General features: G+C 40.4%; 1 protein-coding gene across 1 annotated transcript; it reads right to left on the bottom strand.

Annotated features, from left to right (window-relative positions):
* Window positions 1-1268: 1268 nt before the first annotated feature.
* On the bottom strand, window positions 1269-20870 carry grm2b (glutamate receptor, metabotropic 2b). Its single transcript, XM_071526975.1, has 5 exons — window positions 20361-20870; window positions 7066-7903; window positions 5209-6272; window positions 2588-2780; window positions 1269-1342 (listed from the first exon to the last, which is right to left on the bottom strand). Exons 1-5 carry the CDS (start codon window positions 20868-20870, stop codon window positions 1269-1271), a joined length of 2679 nt encoding a protein of 892 aa, XP_071383076.1.
* Window positions 20871-22728: the final 1858 nt, after the last annotated feature.

Raw genomic sequence — 22728 nt, 5'->3', positions numbered from 1 at the left:
GTTTTTTGGTGTTCACATGCATAATTGCAAATACTTAACTACTACTTTTAAACGCCAATATGCAAGGATGCATGACAGCTGGAAATACTGTCTACTGTGTACTTGCATATCAACATTTAAAAGCACATACAACTCTGCAAATGGTACAGATATTTAAGCCCTACAGTAAGCATCCATGGGCTAATTTGTGACTATTATATTTACTTATTTTATTTCTAAAAAATCAAATGTGGGAGCTTGAATTGTTTCTCATGGTGAATTTACATGTGTGTCATTTCATGATGGGAGTTCAAACCAGCTAGATCATTTGTGCATTTGTGTTTACTTCTCTTTTCAGCCTTTCTGCATTTTAGTGGATATTATCAGGATTCAGCTTCAATATTTTACTTGCATTATATGATTGGCTATTGCTGTTGTCCCTATTTTTTCTATTGAATTCTATGGTGAAGTTAGGAAAAGCAACCAGTTAAGTTGGGCATTAAATGAAAATAAACAGGCATATAAAAGCCAATAAAATGGGATTTGAAATGGGGGGAAGTATGGAGCCAAAACATCAAACCCTGTGTTGCCGTCCAAATACTTACAAGCCTCTCTGTAGTTGTCTCTTGTGAACAGCTGCTGTTTGACTGTTTGAATAATGCCAAGACATTGCAAGTGTGAACCAAAACACAATGGTATTTAATATTTTAATATTAAAAAAACATATTTACATAAATTACAGGAAAGCACAAACTGGTTCACCATAGTCTACATTAAAACACTGTCCTTTATATTGTGTAGTTGCCTAGTTTTCATCACTTTTACTATGGTTAATCGCATATTTTGTTTAAAGGAAGGGGTAAATTTATTCAGTAGGATTTTTTTTTTTTAGTTAGTCTAAAGAAACATTTGGATATTATTCACAGCACTGTAAGGACAAGATAAGAACAACCTTTTATTTTGTATAACACAATGATTGTTTCACAACCACCCAGTTGACACGACTTCTTATGACAAGGCGCAGTGCATTCAACCACGTCTATCTGTAAACCAAGCAGATCACAGCATGTTAAATCTATACAAAAAAGGCTTTACAATTCATACTGTTTGCCTTAGGAGCATCATTTAACTTTCACAGTTAGAAGTACCCTTGCCACTGTCAGTCTACCCAGAGAGTTATCTCTCTGCAGCATGTTTGATGGCATGGGGGTTCTGTCATGGGCCGCCTTTTTTTGACGAAGGGATGATTGATGATGGGATGGTATCTTGTGCTTGGAGAGGGGTGTTTTTCACAATGAAGATGTTGTAGAGTCCACCACCTCACGACCATTACAAACCGTTGGCACATAGTTGGAGGCTGATCCTGAGAAAATAACAATAGTTACATTGACCAGTTAAAAGTTTTCCACCGATATTACACACAATTCTAAACCAGGGATACCGACTATGTACAGAATTATGGTAATATTATTTAACATATTGTCACCCTCGGTGATGGGGTCTGGCAGTCTGTGCTGGTGAGGGTGCATTTCTTGGTATTGTTTTTTTCCCAAAAACCTCAATATATGTGTTTATAAGTAGCTCTCAGTCCTTATACCAGAAGCTTATACAATAAACTTCAGCGTGACAAAAATCTCAGTCCCTAAATATAGGTAAACAAAGCCAGTGTTAAGACAACAGTCTTTAAACACACAATTACTGACTGGACTTTTAATTCTGAAAGATTTATAGAGACCCTAGCTTTCATAAAATAATGCAAAACTTTTCTGAAACTACACTGGAGCTTAGATTAATAAACCAACAGTTTATAATTTTTCATTAAAACCAAAGCTGGTCTTTTCTTGATTATAACTTGTAGTATTTTCTTTGATGATTCCTATTATATTGGTAAAACTGTCTTACGACTGGTGAACTGAGGATTGCAGGATGAGTTTACAGCTGCAGTATGAATCAAATCTCACCCTATAGGCAAGTGATCACCAGCGGACTGATTAGCATAATAAAGATGTTGGTGATATGCGACCATATGCGACATGTGAAGGTGTTCTCAATAACAACATGTAAACAACTGTTCAGATATAGGAGATTCTTCAATAGTACACGTGATAGTGGCTTTTCACTACCATCCAGAGATAGCAGTAGATGATCCATCAAAATTATTGTCAGAATGATAACAATTGAATTAACCCGATTGAAAAGAAAAAGCAACCCACACCAATACAGATCCATTACTAGAGATGTAACGATACCTTTAGCTCAAGGTTCGGTTCAATACACGAAACTGAGTTTGCTGTTTCTAAATGAAGATTTTGACTGTGAGCGAAAAAATCCCTTTTTATCTCTAAGGGAAAACAAACCTCAAACAAAAGTACAAACCATAAACAGGGTGTTTACAAGTTAATGTATGTTAAATTTAAAACGTTTTAAGACATTTTTAATGCCAATTTAAGACCAATTTTATCCCCAAATAAGCCTGAAGAGTAAAAACAGTAAACAACAAAATGAAGCCCTTGAAGCCCTTATGCTGGTGCTTTAATAGTAATTTAGAGATATGCTACATATTTGATAGGACATCTTACAACGAGCAAAAGGGAATGGGTGGTTGTACCTTTTGAGTAGCTGGAGCTCGGAGCAGAGGTGGAAGCGGACACTGTGGCACTGAAGCGGTTGGCTGTGACCCGGAGTGTGGTCACGTTCTTCTGGGGCTGGAACAGGATAATGTGGATCTTGGGGGCGAAGAGGCAGCCCAGCACCACAGACCCACTCAGACTGACAGAGATACACATGGTGGTGGTCTGCACCTGAGAGGGGAGAATGAGAGATGGTTTGATGATTGACATATCGCTGCTGTTGTGGAGACGCTTTGTGACAGCAATTTTGATTTGTTTTTCCTTGAATGAGCACTTGGGTCCGTGAAACCCATTCAAAACACATAACATTTTAAAATTGCATGGTCCTCAATCTGAAAATAAGGATGTTTTTCTAAACTCTGCATGTTTTAAAATTAGCACTGATGATATGTTAATAGTATTTGCATGTATAAATATTAGAATAATCTACAGAGATTATGCTCAGAAAGACCATGCTTCAGTTAGTCTATTGCAGCAAAGACCACCACCAAAAACAAGAACCAAAATTGCTTGTGTCCTTTTCACCACTTTGCGTTTCATATTAAGTTATTTTAGTAGCATTAGTAGTCACATATCCTCGTCCAATTATTTATTTGTGCAGTTATAGTTATGTATTTGCATATCCATGAATATGAGGGCATGAAGAATGTTGGATTTAGGCTAAGCACTGCTGGCTGTTCTGGCAAGTCAGGGCCTTGTTAGTCATATTTCAGCTGCTAATGTGAGCTGACTGCTGGGGTCATCTTCCTGAGCACCATCTCTTCCCACCCCACTGGTTACCCCTGCAGTCCAGGAACTTCTATTTGCAGAACCACAGCACGATGTGAAATCCCTCCTAAGCATATTGCACAACAACAATGCAGAAATATGAGAGAAGCCTTCACACATAAACTTTAGCTTACAAAACAACTGCTGAAAACAACACCAAAACTGGATAATATTATTTCATTTGTCCTCTGTCTTACAGCCCCTTCTCTCTTTCATTCACGTCTTTCTAGCAACTATATCCATTTAATAGCTTTTCACGCTAATGATAACAAAGCACCAATAGACATGCTGTGGAACGGTGAACTCTACTGTCCTACTCCAACACTCGACTAAGAGACAAATGATCCACTAATCTTTGTTTTTATTAATCCTTATTGCTCTTTGTAATCTTTTATTGTCTTTATTATCTAATTAATTGTATTGTTTGTATACACATCTTATTGTTTTTATACAGATTTTATAATATCTATTTATTAAGATATAGTATCCATTCTAATATTTAGAATATCTATTTCTATTCTATCCATGAGACCCAAGGTTCATCATGATTCAGTGGACAACAAGGCTGGTCTCTCATCAGAATATTCCTCCCATGTGTTACCCAAACCTTATTTGCAATGTGGAAACTGAGCCCACAACAATTACTATTGGTGTCACATAGAGCCAAAGCAGCAATGTTTTTGTTGCAGAGCCAAACCTTGTATTCTTTCAATTACTGTGTCTGCTGTCACTCCAGTATGAAACCTAATAATCAACTCTGTTCAACCAGTCTCATATCTCCTTAAATCCCACTTGGGATCAGTAAAGGTAAAGGTGTTCTGTTTGTGGGTCTGGTGCCAGGGAGACTGATCACTACAGACATGAAAAGCCTGAGGTACCTCATGATGATACAAAGCTTGTGTGATACTAGACCTCCCCCCATGTGTTTGCACAACAAAGGCCTTGTTGCACACCCTGACCAAATGGTGTGGCAGTAGCCTTGAGTTTGCTTAAGGCACCAGTACTCACAAATTACATGGTCTGTCAGTTTTATACCCATTGTTTTGCCTTATTTGTATTACTTTACAGTGCATTGGCAAATATACAGGAATTTGGCCTCTAAGCTATATATTTTCCACCTGGGCAAAACAAAATGTATATTCTAATTTCTGCCCTACTGTGGCATCACAAACATGTGAGATAAAAGTTATGCATATTCAGCCCATTTATTCATAGTCTTTATGTGCAGTATATGCCTGTGTGATATGCTCTGCGGCAACAATGGTACATTTCTTCAGACTTTTATGGAGGCAATGCCACTAAGATTGCGACAAGCCAACTCAGTGTCCCTGTTTTTATTTCAGCAATTTATTTATTTTTAATATAGGTCATAATATAGCTTGGTGAGATAACAATAGCTAGGATAGTCGTGATCCTTTCTTGGTAGGAACTAATATCAGATACTCTGTATGTGATATCTCCAGAATTTGTCTTTTGCACATAAAATGTCTCATTGAGCACTTACTTACAGTAATGCCATGGTTCCATGAATCCATTTGACTGTCAGTAATTATTTCTATCTGTATATTCGGGTCTGTCTTAGTCTTTGTTCTTTCCTTGAAAGATTCTTCAACCCACATGAAAAGAAAGCTAGCTCTTTCATGAGACTGGGTGAAGGTGATCAAATGGAATGACAAAGTGACACCTACTTCTTCGGGAATGGTAAACACACAAGGAATAGTCATTTATAGACTATGTTTACATTATTTGACAACAGTGATCATGTGAATTTTTTGAGTTTTCTAGAAATACAAATTCCAACTACTCCAAACAGAACCATTTTCATACTTACCCTATAGTCACTGGCGGTGACGTAGAAGATGGGCTGGAAGGCCAGCCAGATGATGCAGGTGGTGTACATGGTGAACCCAATGAACTTGGCCTCATTGAAGTTCTCGGGGCACTTTCGGGTCTTGAAGGCATAGACAGTGCAGAGGATGATGAGGATGCAGTTGTAAGTGAGTGACATGAGCATGCTGGAGTCCTTGCTGTTACACTTGAGGGTGACCACGTCTCTCCTCTCGGGGCTCACCTCCTTCCTAACCCCTGGCAACTCCACCAGTAGCCAGATCACAGCCACTAGCAGCTGGCAGGAGATCAGAGCACCGCAGATGGCAACCTGGGAGGCTGGGCTGATGAAGCGAGGCCGCTGCGCTCCATCCTTCACCCCGCTGAAGATACGAGCAATGCGGTTGGTCTTGGTTAGCAGGGCTGAGTAGCACACAGCGAAAGAGGTGCCCAGGCCAAGTCGGCGTAGTGTACATACAGCAGTGGAAGGCTTGGCGATGTAGATGAAGGTCATGCTGTAGCACATCAGCACCCCCAGCAGGAGGATGTAGGAGAGTTCACGTCCACTGGCCTTAACTACGGGCGTCTCATTGTTCTTGAAAAACAGGCCCACTACTGACAGAGTACACAATATACCAAGGCAGGAGATGGTAACAGGCCCGATGGCCCAGGCATCCTCCCACCGGATGTACTCTTCAGGCAGATCATAGCAGCCTGTCAAGTTATCCAGGGGCCACTGGCCAAAGCTGCAGTCAGCACAGGTGAACTCATCCTGCAGGTACTGGTAGGACTGACAGGGAATACAGATCCAGCAACACACGTCTCCAGGCTGCATACTCTTTACCTCATTCTTCCTGCAGGGGTCACTACACTGGGAGGTGGGTGGTACAAGACCACGCCAGGGGAACATGGTGGTGTTCAGGGTCAGGTTTTGGGCCCAGTAGCCAACCTTCTTGTAGACAAACTTCCCCTCCTCTTTGTGGTAATGAAAGATGTTGTAGCGGCCAATGCCGTCGCCAAGCGAGTCGAAGCGCACCATGTTCTCAGCTTCTGCAGGTCTGAATGGAGCTGGTAGGAAGCAGAAATACAGCAATGTTGACTTAAAGTTACTGTCAATAATATAAATCCATAAACACATCCATCAGGATAAGTTTGTTCGAAAATGAACAATACTGTAAGGGCACATTTTGTTGGTAACATAACTTTACTGCTGTGGAACAAATAGCCAATAACAATAATCTCTAGAAACAGCACATTATCTAAATGAGTTATGAGAAGTACCAAATGCATTTAACAACAAAACATTTTTGTAAGTTTGTTAAAATTAGTAAATAACAGACAGACAGACAGTACCAACACGTAATGTTCTAAAAAGCTGTAAATACTCAATAAAGACTGGTTTCATGCCATTTCATTTTCTCTAAATGAGAATATTCATTCATCCAACAGGCTCCCAGAATAAATATTCTAGATAGGTTTCAGTGGTGTAATTCTTCCCACTGATTTTGCTATGCCAATTTATGTATTATTGCTGCTAATTGAATAATTACAAAGCCTTTTTCAACTCTACAGGGAAAATAATTTGAAGCCTAAATCCAATCCCATGCTTATTAGAAACCCATGTTTGCTTTATATTAGCCCAGTTTACCAATGTTCACGATGAAATTGGTAATCCCATTCTCAGCTTTTTAAGACTAGCTCTCAGGAGTAGCTACATATAGCATAAGCATATAAATTTATCTCATCTGATTGAAAAAGGGTCCGAGACCATAACACTTAAATGAAAAACTGCATTTCGTTCTGTGACACGCCACAGTGACAAACACTCTGTGTCTGTGTTTGTTGTCATTGCTTTGCTGACCTTCAAACCTGGTCTTCAGGATGAACTCCTTGTAGAACCTCTTGCCGTTACCTGGCTTCATGGCATCACAGACTTTGGATGCATTGGAGCATACAGCTTGCCGCATGTTGTGCAGGGCATAAGCCATGGCATAGACTGCATTCACCACAAACATGATCTTGGACTCCTGCTCAAATGTTCCATCCCGTAGGCTGCGGTCACTACAACCAGGCTCCTGGAGGCTGCAGCTAAATTTGTGCTCCCAAAACTCCTTGAACCACGGGTTCCTTGTGTTAGTGTACGGGTTCAGCTTGGTGAAGTAGTCTTCAAACTCTCTGATAGTATAGGAGGCCAGCTCGATGGTGAAAGCCCCGTCTGCTGCCAGCTCGCTGCCCCTCACCACACTCTCCTGCGCCCCCCAGCCGTCGCTGGCCACCCAGATGAAAGTGACGTTCATTCGAGCAGCAGCCACCAGCAGCTCCCGGGCGTCCTCGCTGCGGGTGAACAGGATGACCACCTTGGCATTTGACTTCTGCTGCAGGGAGCGGATCACGTTCTCATAGCCCTGGCGGTTCATGGAGCGGCTCACCTTGGCGGATGTTGCGATACATATTTGACGAGTGCGGGCCTCCTGCTGGAAGGCATCAATACCAGTCTCACCATAGTCACCCTCTGATGCTACTGTCGATACGTAGGTCCAGTTGAAGTAACGCAGGATCTCAGCCATGGCCTTGGCCTGGTAGAAGTCAGGGGGCACGGTGCGGGCGAAGTAGTCATAGCGGGTCTTATCGCTGAGCTTGGCACTGGTGGAGGCGTAGCTGATCTGAGGGATCTGGAATAGGCGGAGTAGGTTGGCCACCTATAGAAAGAGATAGAAGACATCAGGTCACAACCATTCCTAAAATCCTAAAGCTTCATCTCAGCTTCTGTATCAAAAGGGGAAACTATCCTGCGTTCCAGCTGTGATCATCCTGAAATGTAATGTAATATTTGTAAGCATTTTTCTATGACAGTCATACATACAGACAAGCCCCACTTATTGAGACGACAAAGGGTTTGTAGTAGAAAGGTGTTACAGGTCATTTGTTTGCAGTCTTGGGTAACATCATGACTACAAAGTGACATGATTCATAGACTGGGCATAGAGAAAAACAAAATGTACTGATAATAATAATCATTTATTATATTGCAATTGGAATGTAATGATTATTGCAAATAAGTTTAATAAAAAAGTGAGTGAATGTGTAATAATAAAGTATGCTTGAATAGTTGCATGAGCCATATTCATTATAAATAAGTATAGTATTTTTTTTTTTTGAGATTGTGCTTGAATAACAAAGTGCATTTAAAGTTGTTAATCACTTTTCAACTTCTACTTGTAGATATCCATCTGGCCTGTACTTGAGGTGGAGCTGCTCAAGCACAGAGCTGCTGTCCATCATGTGCTTCAGGTCTGTGGCATTGGAGAAAGGGGCCACTTCCATGTCCCCATATCTCAAACTGTTTACCCTGTCAGGCATCCACATCACCAGCAGCTAGTTCCACAAATCCCCTCACAGATAGTGCCAGATAACAACAGCAGCAACAATAGCATACAGATAAGAATTTTATCAATGTGTTTGGCTGTTATCTCAGGTTAAAGCTATTCTGTCCAGCTATTCAAGCCCCAGGACAGATTGGAGTGTGCCTGAGAAGCCCTAATTGATATTTTCTACCAGAAAGCTATTATGACCACCTAACCCAGACAAATATATTGATTTCCTTGTGGGAATGATAGCTGGTGCTGCGGAGTGCAGCGGGGGTGGATGATAATCAGTGACTTAAACTCAGTAAGATGTTCATGTTGGGCATTTGACACAAGCTTGTTGATCTGATTGGCTTGAAGTATAAACTCATGGCAATTATTTTCACACTCAGCATTACAAAATTAACGACAACAGAAAGCTGGTGAAAACTAGTCATTTTCTCAGTATTTCTCAGGAGACGTTCTGGGGATCAGTGAATACCCATGAGTGCACATTGCTTCAATATGACTACCTCCTCCCTCAGGCATCGTTGTATGCCTGGAGGCTTCCCAAACAATGGCATCCCTATGGATCTAATTGGAACCTTCCAGTTTCACACTAAATCCTATTAAAAGTCCCATTTGTTTTTCCATCCCACTCATTCCAACCCATGAGAATTTAAAGAGAGCCATCAATCCATTTGGTGATATCATTTTCAAGTATTTTACATGTGCACCAGGATGTGTGGTCGACTAAACATGTTAAAAGATTCCATGTTCTGCATGTGTTAGATGTACTGCAAAATGTCAAGCCCTACATATAGTGATATTAAGTTTATAGCAGAGGATGGCTAAGAGTCTATCAACAACGTGAGTAACATTTACGTTTTTGAAGAGTTTATCATTTATCATTCAAACTGATCACACAGTTCTCTCTTCCAGACATCTTGACCTTTTCATGTATTAGCCAGCACTTCACATTCATTTCACAAGTGAAGCATTTGTAGATAGAGAGTAAGGCGAAGAAGGACTAGTTAGCATGCTGACTGCAATGCAAACGGACTCAGTTTTGCCTTAGAGATTACTGACATTAACCCTGATCTCAGAACGGTCATGTGCTTAACCCCCTCTGACAGGTCCATTTAAAACGGCCCAAAGACAAGAGCCAGCAGAAAACTCAGGCACACTACAAGGTCTGGAGGGGAAAAATGGAGTAAATATGATGTATTTAGACAAGCGCAATGCACCCGGCAGTATTCATTTCCGATATTTCTGGCTGAATATAGGGCAGAAGTCTCATCAAATGTATATCCACTGAGAGACATGTTTTCTTACTTCTTGGCAGTGAATGGGGTGGCCTGCTTAAATATCTGCATTGATTCATTTGTGTTGCCTGGGATATACAGTATTTTGTATGCAGCAGGGTAATGTTATGACCAACTACACTGAGTCAGTCACACATGCATGGTAATAGTTCCTTTTTTCAGACAGGCAGTGGACTGACTGTCAGTTGGCCGTCATCTTGGAGAAGCATGACATTTTACCTTTCAGGATAGCACTGGAGTGTGTGACAGTAGCGGTCTGTTGTTCCTCACGCAATATTTGTGTGTGTGTGTGTGTGTGTGTGTGTGTGTGTGTGTGTGCATGTGTGTCTGTGTGTGTGTGTCAATGAGTCAAATAAAAACACAGCAGTACTGGCTCAGCAGTATCATACTGTAAATCTGCTCTCGGTGCATGAGACTCAATAACTTTAGCCACACATTTTGTTGATCAACTTGTGTTCATTTGCTTGATTATGCCCTGCCACCATGTTACATATCGTCATGGTGGTGTCTCTGTGTGTGTGTGTGTGTGTGTGTGTGTGTGTGTGTGTGACACATTCTTGTGAACACAATAACTCAAGAACAATACATGATAGAAACGTCATACTTACACCACAAATTCCCCCTATAGAGTAGATGTAGCACTGCATAGTAGAAGCAACTCCTAAACTCCTTAATGCCTTAACATGCTGAGTTCATATTAATACCACCCATGTGTTATGTGAAGACAAGTATGTTGACATAGAAATTGCTAATCACTGCAATAATGAGCTTAATGAATGACCTAATTAGCATAACCTGTTATATTTCATATATCATGGTGATTTTGGCAGGACATTAGGCAGCTTAAGTGTCTCTTGGTTAAATTATTCAGGAGGTTCATTGTCATGTTATGGTGAAAGAGTAATGTGTGCTTTTCAGTACTCTTTCTAAATTAAGTAGCAGTTACATATGCCTCTTTCCGTCAATGACCCCAAACCAGTCCAATGGGACTGTCTTTACAGTGCAGACAGCAGCACTAGGGAATATGCTGTATGCTATACATTGCAGGGTATTGTAGAGAATAATACAGCAGCACCACAGACATTCACCATCCCTTCAGCAAAACCATTTTGCTGATTTCCCCTTTATTTTTTTCCCCTAAGACACAAAATAACCAATCTAGTAGATTTTTGCCCAAATTGTAAATGGGTGGAATATTAATTTAGATTGTACTAATCTATTATAGATTGCATCTGTCTTCTGTCAAAACACATAGAGCTATCCTTCACGAGTATTTGTGAGGCATTTTGCAGAGACATTTCGTTCAGACTTAACGAGGCCAATGGTAGGAAATTAAAATGTTGTTTTCCCTCACGTTTTTCCATAAAATCTATAGTTAAGAAAGGAGATGCATTTCATAGTTTGTGCTAACAAGGAGTGAGGTATCCTCCAACAAAGGAGGATGTCATTTATAGCAAATTCTGGGTTCCCTAAGAATTCTCCTGCAGGATATTTTTCTCGAATTTTAGTTCCGGTTTTCACTCATCCCTGTGTTCCCGTAGCTCTGTGACCCTTCAACAGCTATATGACATGACAAATGGCCCATGAACAATATATCAGCTTTATGTTCAATGTTTACAATGTGCAGTGTTTACAACCAAGTCCATGTCCAGCTCATACTATGCTGTCACACGTTTCTCTTTCTCTTTCCTGTAAATATTCTTTGTAGACGAGCTATTTAGAAGTTTAACAGTTCAAATAGTAAAAGGTGGATTGCAGTGGCTGTTGCTGATCCAAGGTTAGAGGGAACACACATAAGGCTCAGGGAACATAGGTGTGATCCTGTTATGAGGTTGTCTAACTTGAATTCTCTGTACAGTACAAGTTCACAATTAACTATTTCACACATAGCTGGTTGAAATTTTCTGTCCATTTTCTGTAGCTGATTTGGGTTTGGGTTAAACCAAAACAATTTATTTGTTTAGTTATATCTCATGATTTAATGTAAGCCAAAATGGAAAATAAGATGCTATGCAGATACCTTTAAGCTGATCTGATTAAAGTCTCTGGAGTAATGAATCCATAAGCTGTAGAGGAGTCTGCCGTTGATGATGTGAGTAAGATGCATCATCAGGAGCAGTATTGTGGGAGATCAGGCTAGTTTTCCCTCAAAAGAGCAGGAGCTGTGAGAGCAGATGAGACAGCTGCAACACGGGCAGTCTCTCATTGATGAGTCTGTGATGATTCTTTCAACATGGAAAGTCCATCTGTATGTCCCTGAGGTCCCTGTCAAGCTGAACCATACTGTAGATACAGTAAATGACATGCAGGGAGAAACTTCAGATTGTGTACTTGCCTCTCTCAGTCCACCCACTCACTTACCAAAGGACCAGGAATGCATTTTATGCATAATAGATGAAATGTTCGTTGCATTTGAATGTGGATTTAACATATTGGAATTCTAAGGCTAAAATATGGCTGTTGCAATTGATGGCAAGAACTTGTTGTATGCACGGCATACCAAAAATAAATGTTCAGTGGGAACCACAGAGGTGTCTTCATTCAAAAATATATATCATTATATTCCATTCTTTTTTATGTGTCCCAAATCATTACATCAAATACACAAAAATGTTTAATGATATGCACACTGGTTACATTGACCAACGCATGGTGGTATCTGTCTGTTGAGCTTTATTAATGTCGTTGTCAATGATAAAGGAATATACTGACAGCATTGGTTAAATTATACATCAAGACTTTTCCCACAAAGCATAAAGGTTAACAAATTGAATCCTCTGTTAGCTAGAGTTAACTTAACAGTGTATTTTTGCTTTTAAAACACCATTCTTCCTAAAAAAAAAGAAAAAAAAAGAAAAGAAAGAAACACAGATGTTGTTATAAAACAGTTGTCCAAATGTTTTCATCCAATTTGGGAAGTCTGCAGATATGAGAAATCAGTCAGGCAGACTGATAAATTACATCAAAAGCAAGGAGGGGAAATAATGAAATATGCTGATAAACCGAACCCTGGACTCTTCTCTATTTTAGGCTATGACAAAACACACCCAAATTTACAAAAGTAACTGGAAACCTAGCTTTCTAGTCGAAGTGGCATCAAGACTGTCGTCTGGCCAAGCCATATGGAGAACCTCTATCTGCTCTAGGTTATTTGAATACATTCAGTGGCTTGTGCAGCATGTGAGAGAGATGGATGCTAAATACAGTGGCAGACTGTATTACTGTGATGCATTTGGCTCTGTGATCTCTGATCCAAAGATTCATTGCGAGAACAAAGCATCACATCTAAACAGCGCTGTAGTCAATTGTACAGAGATGGTTGAAACAGCTGGGTGCAACATCAAACTCAGCCTGTCTCAAACTGTAAAGATGAGTTCTCTGTGCTCCTGGCCTTGAGAAGTTTGTTCTCTCCAAGACAATTTGGGGCAAAAGTATCGACTTATGTTTTCAAATTCGATAATCCCCTTATGAGTATCACCTCTGTGGCCCTGATGGAATTCTCATACTGCATACAGATCAGCAGGCTTTTTTTCTCAGTCAGAAAGTAGTTGTGTTTGCAAAGTTTCTCCAAAAAATTTGTGTAATTTCATTGAATAAATGAGGGCTCCAATGTATGCAAAATAGTGATATTATGTGATTTAACAAACCAAATAACCAGAAATATGTGCCAGTTGTCATAGGTAGATGTTATCCTGCTGACTGCCCACTGGTCAACTGCAATCAGCCAGGAACTACTAATCCTGGATGTTTTGCTCCTTTACACCACACATCTCCTGGTGGCGGAGCAGTGTCAGGGACGTCCCCCTACCAACCCCAGTAGCTGAAATTGGGATACAGGTGTGAAGTGTTGCTGCTTCAACTCTTGTCCTTCTTCCCCAACCACAACCAAAACCTCCTCTTCTCTGCTTCCTCAACCAGCTCTCCAGTTGCCTTCCTTAGCTTCGCTCCCACCACTTCCATGTCTCTGAGAAGGTTGACTGTCGACAAAACTTCGGCCTCCCACTTCCACTGGGTAGGCTGTAGATTAGTATTAGATTCTAAATTAGTGGTAGATCCTGCCTTGTGGTATCTTCCACGTCTGATCAACTGATGGATCTGTTGCCAATGCTTTCCCACATTTTCCAGCCTGCCTGTCATCCTCGATCAACTACCTTTACCCTATATCATTCCTGTTCCATCTTCTACTACCAGCTCCTTTTTTTATTTATTTATTATTATTATTATTTTTGCTGGCCTTTGACCACAGTCATGCTGCTTCTCTCCGAGTCTTATTCTTCCATTTCTTCCTCTCCTGCTTTCCACTTGTGGCCTTTGTGTACCTGGGCATTTGCTGTTCTCACCGGGTGATCCGAGGATTCTCTCAACTCCAAGATCAGCATGGCTTTGTCCTGCTTATACCCACAGCCAGTGAACTTCAGTGGTAGCTGAAGCAGAGTATTCCTCCTTACGGGGCCTGCTTCTGAGAGACATCTCAGAAGCCTGAGCCATTTCAGCATGTATCTGTTGGATCAGGCATCTCTCTTTCCTACAGCTGATGAAGTGACTTCACATATTTTCAGAGGCCACATAATCTACTAGTACAGGGTAAAGTGGTAGTGCCACACCTTGTGCTTCCCAGATAACTGACTTTGATCTGCTCTTGTCAGACTGTGTGCTGGTGAAAGATTTCTGTTGAATAATGCCTCCCTAGGCTTTGGATGGGTTGCTCTGCTTACATTGGTGTTCTCTCACCACCAACGATGAAGTGTGTGTGGTCACTTCTGATTCCTTTATGGAGGGACAAGATGTGTGACTTAGTTTGTTTTTCATTTTTGTCGAAGCCACCAGCTCATCCAACCACCTCAGGTGTCACGCCATGCAAGCTGCTATCTCAAAAATGCTTATCAGGTTGTCCATGTAACTGTCCTCAGCAGGGGTAGCATTTGGCCTGATTCTAGGCGCACTATCATTTAGGTTTTATTTTTCCTGTAAGGAAAAAAGATGTGGGGCATTGCTTCCTGTTCAATCCAGTGGTCCACTACATTTTCACTTGTATCATTGACATGATTCTTTTGATTATAATAGGTTTCATTTGGTGTAATTCAAAGTATTGTTTAGTGAAGACCAAAACAAATTATAACATGCTCTGCAAAAGCACATACAACACAGGTATGTTGCATACAAGAGGCCAAATACGATTTGGGCCAGAGATGTGTATGAGGTAGAGTTAATGTTAGTGTTCGTAGAGATGGATATGCAGCAGCACAAAGCCATGTTTGTTGATCTGCTTGCATGCTCTATTTCAGGAAGAGACAATTCTCCACATTAAACATACATCTATCAACATTTCCTCCTACCACCAAAACAACGCTCACCACACAAGCGACCTTTAGAGCCTCTTTGAAGTGCGAGGATACATCTGTGAAAAATGTTGCTCTTCATTGCCTGCTTCTTAAAGCTTTGAAATACAACTCCCGAGTCTCCAGCATTTGTGAAATAACCCTGATAAGTCGAGTAATTTTCACTGTTATTGAGACTGAAGGACGTACCCCTGTCACACATTCTTAAGCATACAGATTCACCCATCTAAATAACAGCCACAGGTTCTGAACAAAAAATGCTAATTTATTCTTGTGCTACGCTGTGAAAAAAGGGAGAAAACAACAGCTCTAAGACGAAAGAGCTGCTCAAAGATGAAAAGGGGTACGGCTGGAAATCGATTGGCTAGCATTATTATTGACTGTACGTGGGTTCTGACTCTCCTCGACCTTCCAGTCGTCACAACGCTTCCCCTCACTACGACATTCTGCTGTGCTAATTAGGGAGCTGAGTGTGTTCAGTGTTCTCTGAATGTGCTAAAATTTCCAGTTCAAAATAACAGGTTCAAGGAGGGGAGGGTGGGAGGGGGTGGGGGTTTAGCTATTATATCACATGATAAACAAGACCCTTTTGAAGTTCAAACTAAAGGAGGATTATTTTCTTTTACCCAGCACACTGTGAGAAGGACACACAATAAGACAGAGCCTTCTCCAGTTCCTCTGTGCAACACATCAACAGACTTAATAAACCACTGCAAACCAATGAAGCATCAATGTATGGCTGGACAGAAATTTACTCTAGCAGTCCACACACCTAAAATTATTGGGGACCTTCCCCAAAGCCAACAGCTTCAGTGCTGTTGAGATTGTCTAATGGTCATACAGGATGCAATGGGTAGCTGAGTGTTTCTGGAGTATCAAGTTTAGGATAGGAAGATGTATATATATACAGTATATATGTACTGTATCTATATATATATATATATAAATATATGTATGTATAGAGAGAGAGAGAGAGAGAGAGAGAGAGAGAGATTTCTTTGAGTACAAATTACTGATCACGGTTGTCACCAGTCTCTCTTAACAGTCAACATAACTATTGTGTGATCGGAGTGCAGTTCATATTAGTATATTAAATGCTTTTCATTTATTGAAGATAGGCTACTGAACTGGCCTGCCAGGATTTCACGGTTTTTCCAGTGATTATTGCCACAGAAATGCTTGATTTTGCAATGGCAATTTCATGGCTGTGTGCAACATTTTCAGTGTTGATTTGCAGTAAAAGTTATTTGCAAGAATTCCATGTTGATGAAAAAAGTTGTGATGATTTCACTGTTGGAAGCAGCTTTCAGATTGTTATTGTGAGGCTGTGAAATTGCAATGAATTATGCAAATTGCAGTCACAGTCTTTTTAAAAGCATGTTTCTGCAGTAAAAGTGTGGGAATAGTTAAAGAAAACTTTTCATTATACAATTTCTTCATTTCTGCTTGTGCTTAATCCAAAGTTAAATCAAAACTGTGAAATGTGTAGGCTGCATTGCCATTTGGAACCATTATGATTTAGTCATCATTAATAGTTGATCCCATATAACTAACATCCCAGATGGCAATAAAGACTATTTTCAAAAATTAAACAGTGGGAAGACATAACAAGGATGACAAAACATAACAGGACAAGAAGCATAACATGATGAGCCCCCTGAATAGTTCTGGACTAGTTGTGAAAGAATCCATTTGAGGCTTAGGAGAAGCTATTGCATCTCCCACCACCTTTCCCACATCCCATTCTTGGCCCCTGCTTCCTCTCCCCAGCCAGGTGGACAGCGACAGGCCGCTGCCAACCAATGGAGTTGCACCCCATAGATGGGAAAAGAAGCTCCTCTGAAGTTCCCCAGGACCTTCCCTGGCACTTGTGCTCTTCAGTTTGATAGCACCCTTCATCTCCATAAAGTGGTTCTCTGGGATAAACAGACACTGCCTAAGCCAGCGACCCCTCTAAAAAAATCCCACCATGGGCTTCTCACTGCTCTCAAGGCTTGAGTCATTGTAGTGTCCAGAAACTGAGGGCCACTAACAAAGAGACCACTGAGCCTGGTGACAGTAAAAGTATGTATTCAAATCCATACAAAAACACTCAAAAGCATTGAGTCCCTTTTTAAATCTTTGTGACTGTGTGGTCTCTGAAGACTCGCTCACAGGGAGGCACACAATCCTTTTCATACATCTTGAAAACATGCAGCTCTTTTGTCAAAGCTATCATTGACATTAAAGGGGAAGTGGATCTATATTATCCTGCTCATTCTCAGTGAAAATGGCATTCGTTTACTGGACACCCATGGTCCTGTCTGTCTGTCTGTCTGTCTGTCTGTCTGTTGTTCTGTCTCTCAATGTGGGCAGACACCCTCCATTCAGCTTTACAATCATAACACACTGAAACAAAGCATTCAGCTCTGTAGCACTGGCAAGAACTTGTCTGAGGTTGGATCATATTCTGATAATGTTTTAGAAGACGTGAACAAAGGAATCCCAGTCAAGTGGCTGCAACACTCAACACATTCAAAGAATCAATTCAACAGCATCATTACATCTTCAAAATCAACTCTGCTGACATAATCCTCACCTCACAGTAACCAGTTAAATACTTTGACATTGACACTAACACTAACTCAATTGAACATCTTCAACAGCTACGTACATGGCACATTCATGAATACAGTGATCAGTTTTTCACTTGTTATATCAGTTTTAGGTGTTCATGTAATGCTTACTGTATGTAATTTGTGAAAGCAGTGAAAATTGTAAATTTAGTGAAATTTATTTTCAAAATAAAATCCTCCTGGCATTATAAAATCTTCATCTCATAAAATCTATAGTGTAATGACACTTTTGTTTTAATACGCACAACCTGTTTTTATTAGTGCTACCCTTTTCAATGGATTCTGGACTATGGGCTATTTAGGCTGTAGGGTTGTCCCATCCCAATTCTTTGATATTGTATGGGGAATTCTTAGCCAAACTGAACAACTTTGTATCCTTTCATTTCTAATGCTCTGCTTTAGCTATCTAGTAATATCTTTTCACTAACTATAGTTAAGATGTTTTGCGAGCTAGTGAACTAACATTAGCTAGTATAGTTAACAACTAGCCAACCAGCAGCAAGCAGGTGCAAGGAGGAACTATTTGGTGTACACTGGACTGGAAACTGAAAGCAAATTATGTCTTTGTGATTAGGCACCGTTGTGCTCTGTTTGTATAATTTATGAGTTCTCTGAACAATATTTAGCTTGGCTAAAGAAGAGTATAATAGATAACCAGCACAAGCCTGGAGGAGAGTTAAAAATATGGGAAGATGGGAAATACAAGCAATGGTTAATATAACAAGCAGCATGCCATTCCTGAAAAACTACTTCTCCAGAGGCATGGTTTTAGGAGGACTTTAATTTGACAATTTTGCTCAACAAATTAACACACTGTTCTACTGCTATATCACAAATGAAATAAGTATGAGATGAATAAAAACTAAATCAGTATTCAAGAACATGCCATATAGCTTATGTGGAGCTCTTTTTGTGTGTGCGTGTGTTATAAATGTGTTATAAGCCAGAGTTAATGGAAAATGTTACCAAATTATTCACACACGCCTTGTCTCCCTAACACCCAGTGCATCATGGTAATTATGGCGTGTGAGGGGAATCAGCATTAATTAAGTATGCTCAGATGCATTGCCTTTGGCAACTCTTCATACGTGTGTGAAAGGTCAGTTTTCTTTGCGTGGCGGAAATGAAGTCGCTGACAAAGTGACGGATGTCCCTGTGAATGCCGATGCTTCAAACAGCACCATCCCAGGTGGATAATTATTCCAGCCAAAGCAGAAACTCATGCTAGAACTGAAGGCACAGTCCTTGATAAAGGTGGGGTATGCAAGGTATATCTGTATTGTGTGTCTGTGTGGTCTGTGTGCAAATATACATAAACCCATCCCCAAAGCTCACAATGTTTATTCAAAGAATGAATGAATGAATGAATGTTCTTGTAAAATGTGTGGGGTTTTCTATGCAGTATAAAAGTGCTAGAAAAGGTTAAAAATATTTGCAAGAATTGTTTGATATACAAACTAGAACAGAACAGAAAGTTGTGAATGGGCAGAACAAGAAAAGCGACACCAAGAAATTAAAGTTAAAGCAATATTCCACTTAAGGCGACCTTACACCAAACGACTTTTCAAGAGATTTCTGTCACTGTCACTATATGGTGAAAAAACCTCAATAATCTTAAATTTAAATACAGCTAGAAATAACCACCTTGCGGTTGTATGCGTCCACCAATAGACTTTGTTTTATCATTGCAAGGACAGTCTTTATTTATTGAACATATATAATTAATGTGATTATTAGGTCAACTTAAAGGATTTTGGTGTCTGCAAAAGTAAGTGACAGCACTTCCACCGTTTTTGTAGAATGACCCAAGATCGTTTTCTCAGCTACAGTGATAAGCAAAACATTATGATGTCACAGTGAAGTTGACCTTTGAACTTTTGGATATAAAATGTCATCACTTCTTCATTTTATCCTATTAGACATTTGTGTGAAATTTTGTCATAATTAGTGTATGAATTCTTGAGTTATGGCCAAAAACGTATTTTGTGAGGTCACAGTCACCTTGACCTTTGACCTTTGACCACCAAATTCTACTCAGTTCATCCTTGAGTCCAAGTGGACGTTTGTGCCAAATTTGAAGAAATTCCCTCAAGGCGTTCCTGAGATATCGTGTTCACGAGAATGGGACAGACGTACGTACGTACGTATGTACAGACGGACGGACAACCTGAAAACATAAAGCCTCCGGCCACGGCTGTCGCCGGCGCAGAGGCATAAAAAATGTAGCAATCACAAAATTGCAGTTTACTGTAGGGACTGAATATAACATGACACTGAGTTTGAACCCTATCGAAACAGGAATCTCTGAGTCATCAGCAACATTATCACTTGATCAGTCTGTGCTGCTTGCAAAACTTGAATGCTGATGTCAGTATTTTCTATATTCTTATCTTAGTACCATATACATGTACATTGAGATAACTGGATAAAAACGATTTCATATTTCCTGATTAATTAATAAATTAAATTGTTTTCTTAGTATTAGTAGTGTATTATCTGTGAACATGTGAGAGGTATAAAGATGCAGACATACCTGAATGGAAACATCACTGTAGGATCCTCCGATGACCCCGGAGATAGCCAGTGGGACATCGTTTTGGATGGGGTTTGAGCCATCGGGGCAGATGAAGCCCGGCTCATGCACCTTGGTGATGGAGGCCCTGACGAACTCGAGGGACTGCTCCAGAGCATAGGTGTCTTTAGAGCAGGTGTCCAGGATGTGGGCCCCCAGCTGGAGTCCAGGAAGGATGCGGTCACTGGAGTTAATTTCATCAAGTGCCAGCAGCATGGCTTCCAGTCTTTGGATCCCTCTTTCCTCATTGATCTTTCCACAGTCCTCCGTCCCATCACCTTTTTCATGCACCGGGAACAGGCCTCCGATCACCAAGTCTCCATCAATGGTGATCTCGCGTTTGGCCGCAGGGGGGATTCGGGAGATGCTGGGCAGGACGCCTGGGACCAGGAGCTCCAGCAGGAGCATGTGGAGAGGCCACCAATGGGCAGTAGTGGCCGACAACCTGGGGCAGAGGCCTATGATCAGCATGGCCAGATCAGGTGACAGGGTTCAGTTGATTGAAGTAGTGAGGGTCAAATATTTACAGGCTCTGGGAGCAGATGGCTTTTAAGTCTTCTCTCAACAGGTGGAGCATCTTTGATATTTCCTGATTGGTTGAGAGAAGGAGAAATGAATTACCCAATCAGTAATGTTGAAGCATATTCTATTCTCGTCTATGTATCTTTCTCATTTTTTAGAGTCCAATGATTGCCACACTTTCACATATACATCCTGTTCTGTATAAGCGTGCTTCACTTACCAAAAAGCAATATAATGTACGTAAATAATGATAATCATTATTAACTCGCACTCAAGTCACACAACCATTTTACTTCATGTAGAATGCATTTTTTGTCTCCATTTTCAGCTGACAGTTGACTAAGCAATAATTGCATGAAGATTGGCAAACAATGATAGTTGGAAATTATATATTTTGCCCCCGCTCATGAAGTCTAATTAGCATCTTTACTTGGTTTCAATTACTTGCCATGGGGTTTATTTAAAGTTCTGAAATAGTCAAGGCCAAGGCATAAATCTGGTTTAAATATGAAGGCAATCACCTTGTATCTAATTTACAATTACATCCATTCTTCCAGATAATGACAAATGTCCCTGAAGCTCTTGCAAGTGGTTCTCCACAGTTTCCTTACCTATTTTTGCAGTGTTCTTGTCTAAACTGCATGTTTTTCTGAGGTTAATGTGACCTCTAGAAACAAATAATGCCATGGTTGGATATTCTCATGAACCCAAGGTTTTGGTTCATGTCAGGAAGCTGATTTGGGGCCATGAAACCTACAAAGGTGAGCTACAGTTATTTATTGAACTGAAAGAGCAATAAAAAATGATTTCAGCATGGCTCTTATGTCTTATGGTTCCTATGTAAAATATATGCATGGGAGTTGTATCTGGAATATGTACTCTCAATTACTGCTGCTGAGTGACCATATCAAATATTTATAGATATTTAGGGTGTGAACCCCTCAAATGAAATATAATTTTCAAGCTTACAATGAGACATCACATAGATGGTGGTTCTCCTCAATGACTGGGGTTGCCATGGAAACATGGTGGGTAAAAAGAACTAGGGTTGGGCTGCGGGGTAGTGGGCAGTGAGAGAAGTATGCTGATATAGATTCATATCATGTTGAGGTCACAGGTTTAGATCTCATTACATCTTATTATGATGTCTGATTAGACAGGTGGGCTGGTCAAACAGTCTTCTATGGGAAAGGGAAGGAACCAATCTTGATGTGATAATGATTGATGTGATGGAAATTCAACAAACATGGTGATGATGGACTGTTGGTGACTCATAGCAGCCAGTCTCATTATGGCTAGTATCAACTTACCTTCATAATCATCAGTATTAATCAGTTTTGTAATGATGTATCAGTCGCTTCATCTAACAGAGGGACGCAAATATGCCATACCATAACTTGAGAACATCACCAATAGAAATTGTCTGTGAGGTTATAAGTTCAGGTCTAGAGGGTTTTAATACTGATAAACCCACATAGCTTGGCCTACATGGTTATTGCAGTTCAATGTATTACCTCTCCCTTCTCCATTAAGGAGTGCGGAGAAGCTTAACACTGACTTTTGCTGTGCCAGCTATAAAACTCTTGTTTTCCTACTTTGGCATGCAATGATCTTACTGCCATTGTAATATTACATGAAAATCTTGTGTTTGTAGACTGAATGCATTATCAATATATTTTATTGTTATCACGTCTTATCTGTCATCTTATTCTCACTTAGTATATCACATTTCCTCTCCTCACAGGCAGAAAATCCCCACATGCAGGGGTAGACCGCAAACACCACTATCATGTGTGTGTGTCTGTTT

This window comes from Centroberyx affinis, unplaced genomic scaffold (assembly GCF_046629955.1).
Source record: "Centroberyx affinis isolate AG114_WGS23_722 - 3 ecotype Tasmania unplaced genomic scaffold, CSIRO-AGI_Caff_v1 ptg001484l_1, whole genome shotgun sequence".
Classification (NCBI taxonomy): domain Eukaryota; kingdom Metazoa; phylum Chordata; class Actinopteri; order Beryciformes; family Berycidae; genus Centroberyx; species Centroberyx affinis.
Note: the sequence above shows the minus strand (reverse complement) of the source record. Positions and strands in the feature narration are given on the sequence as shown.

Excerpts from the sequence above, each read along its gene's own strand:
- grm2b (XM_071526975.1), bottom strand. The coding sequence starts at position 20,870 with ATGCTGATCATAGGCCTCTGCCCCAGGTTGTCGGCCACTACTGCCCAT. Across the intron at positions 6,273-7,065 it reads CCTGAAGACCAGGTTTGAAG|CTCCATTCAGACCTGCAGAA; the intron begins GTCAGCAAAGCA and ends GCTTCCTACCAG. Across the intron at positions 1,343-2,587 it reads GAGCTCCAGCTACTCAAAAG|GATCAGCCTCCAACTATGTG; the intron begins GTACAACCACCC and ends TTATTTTCTCAG.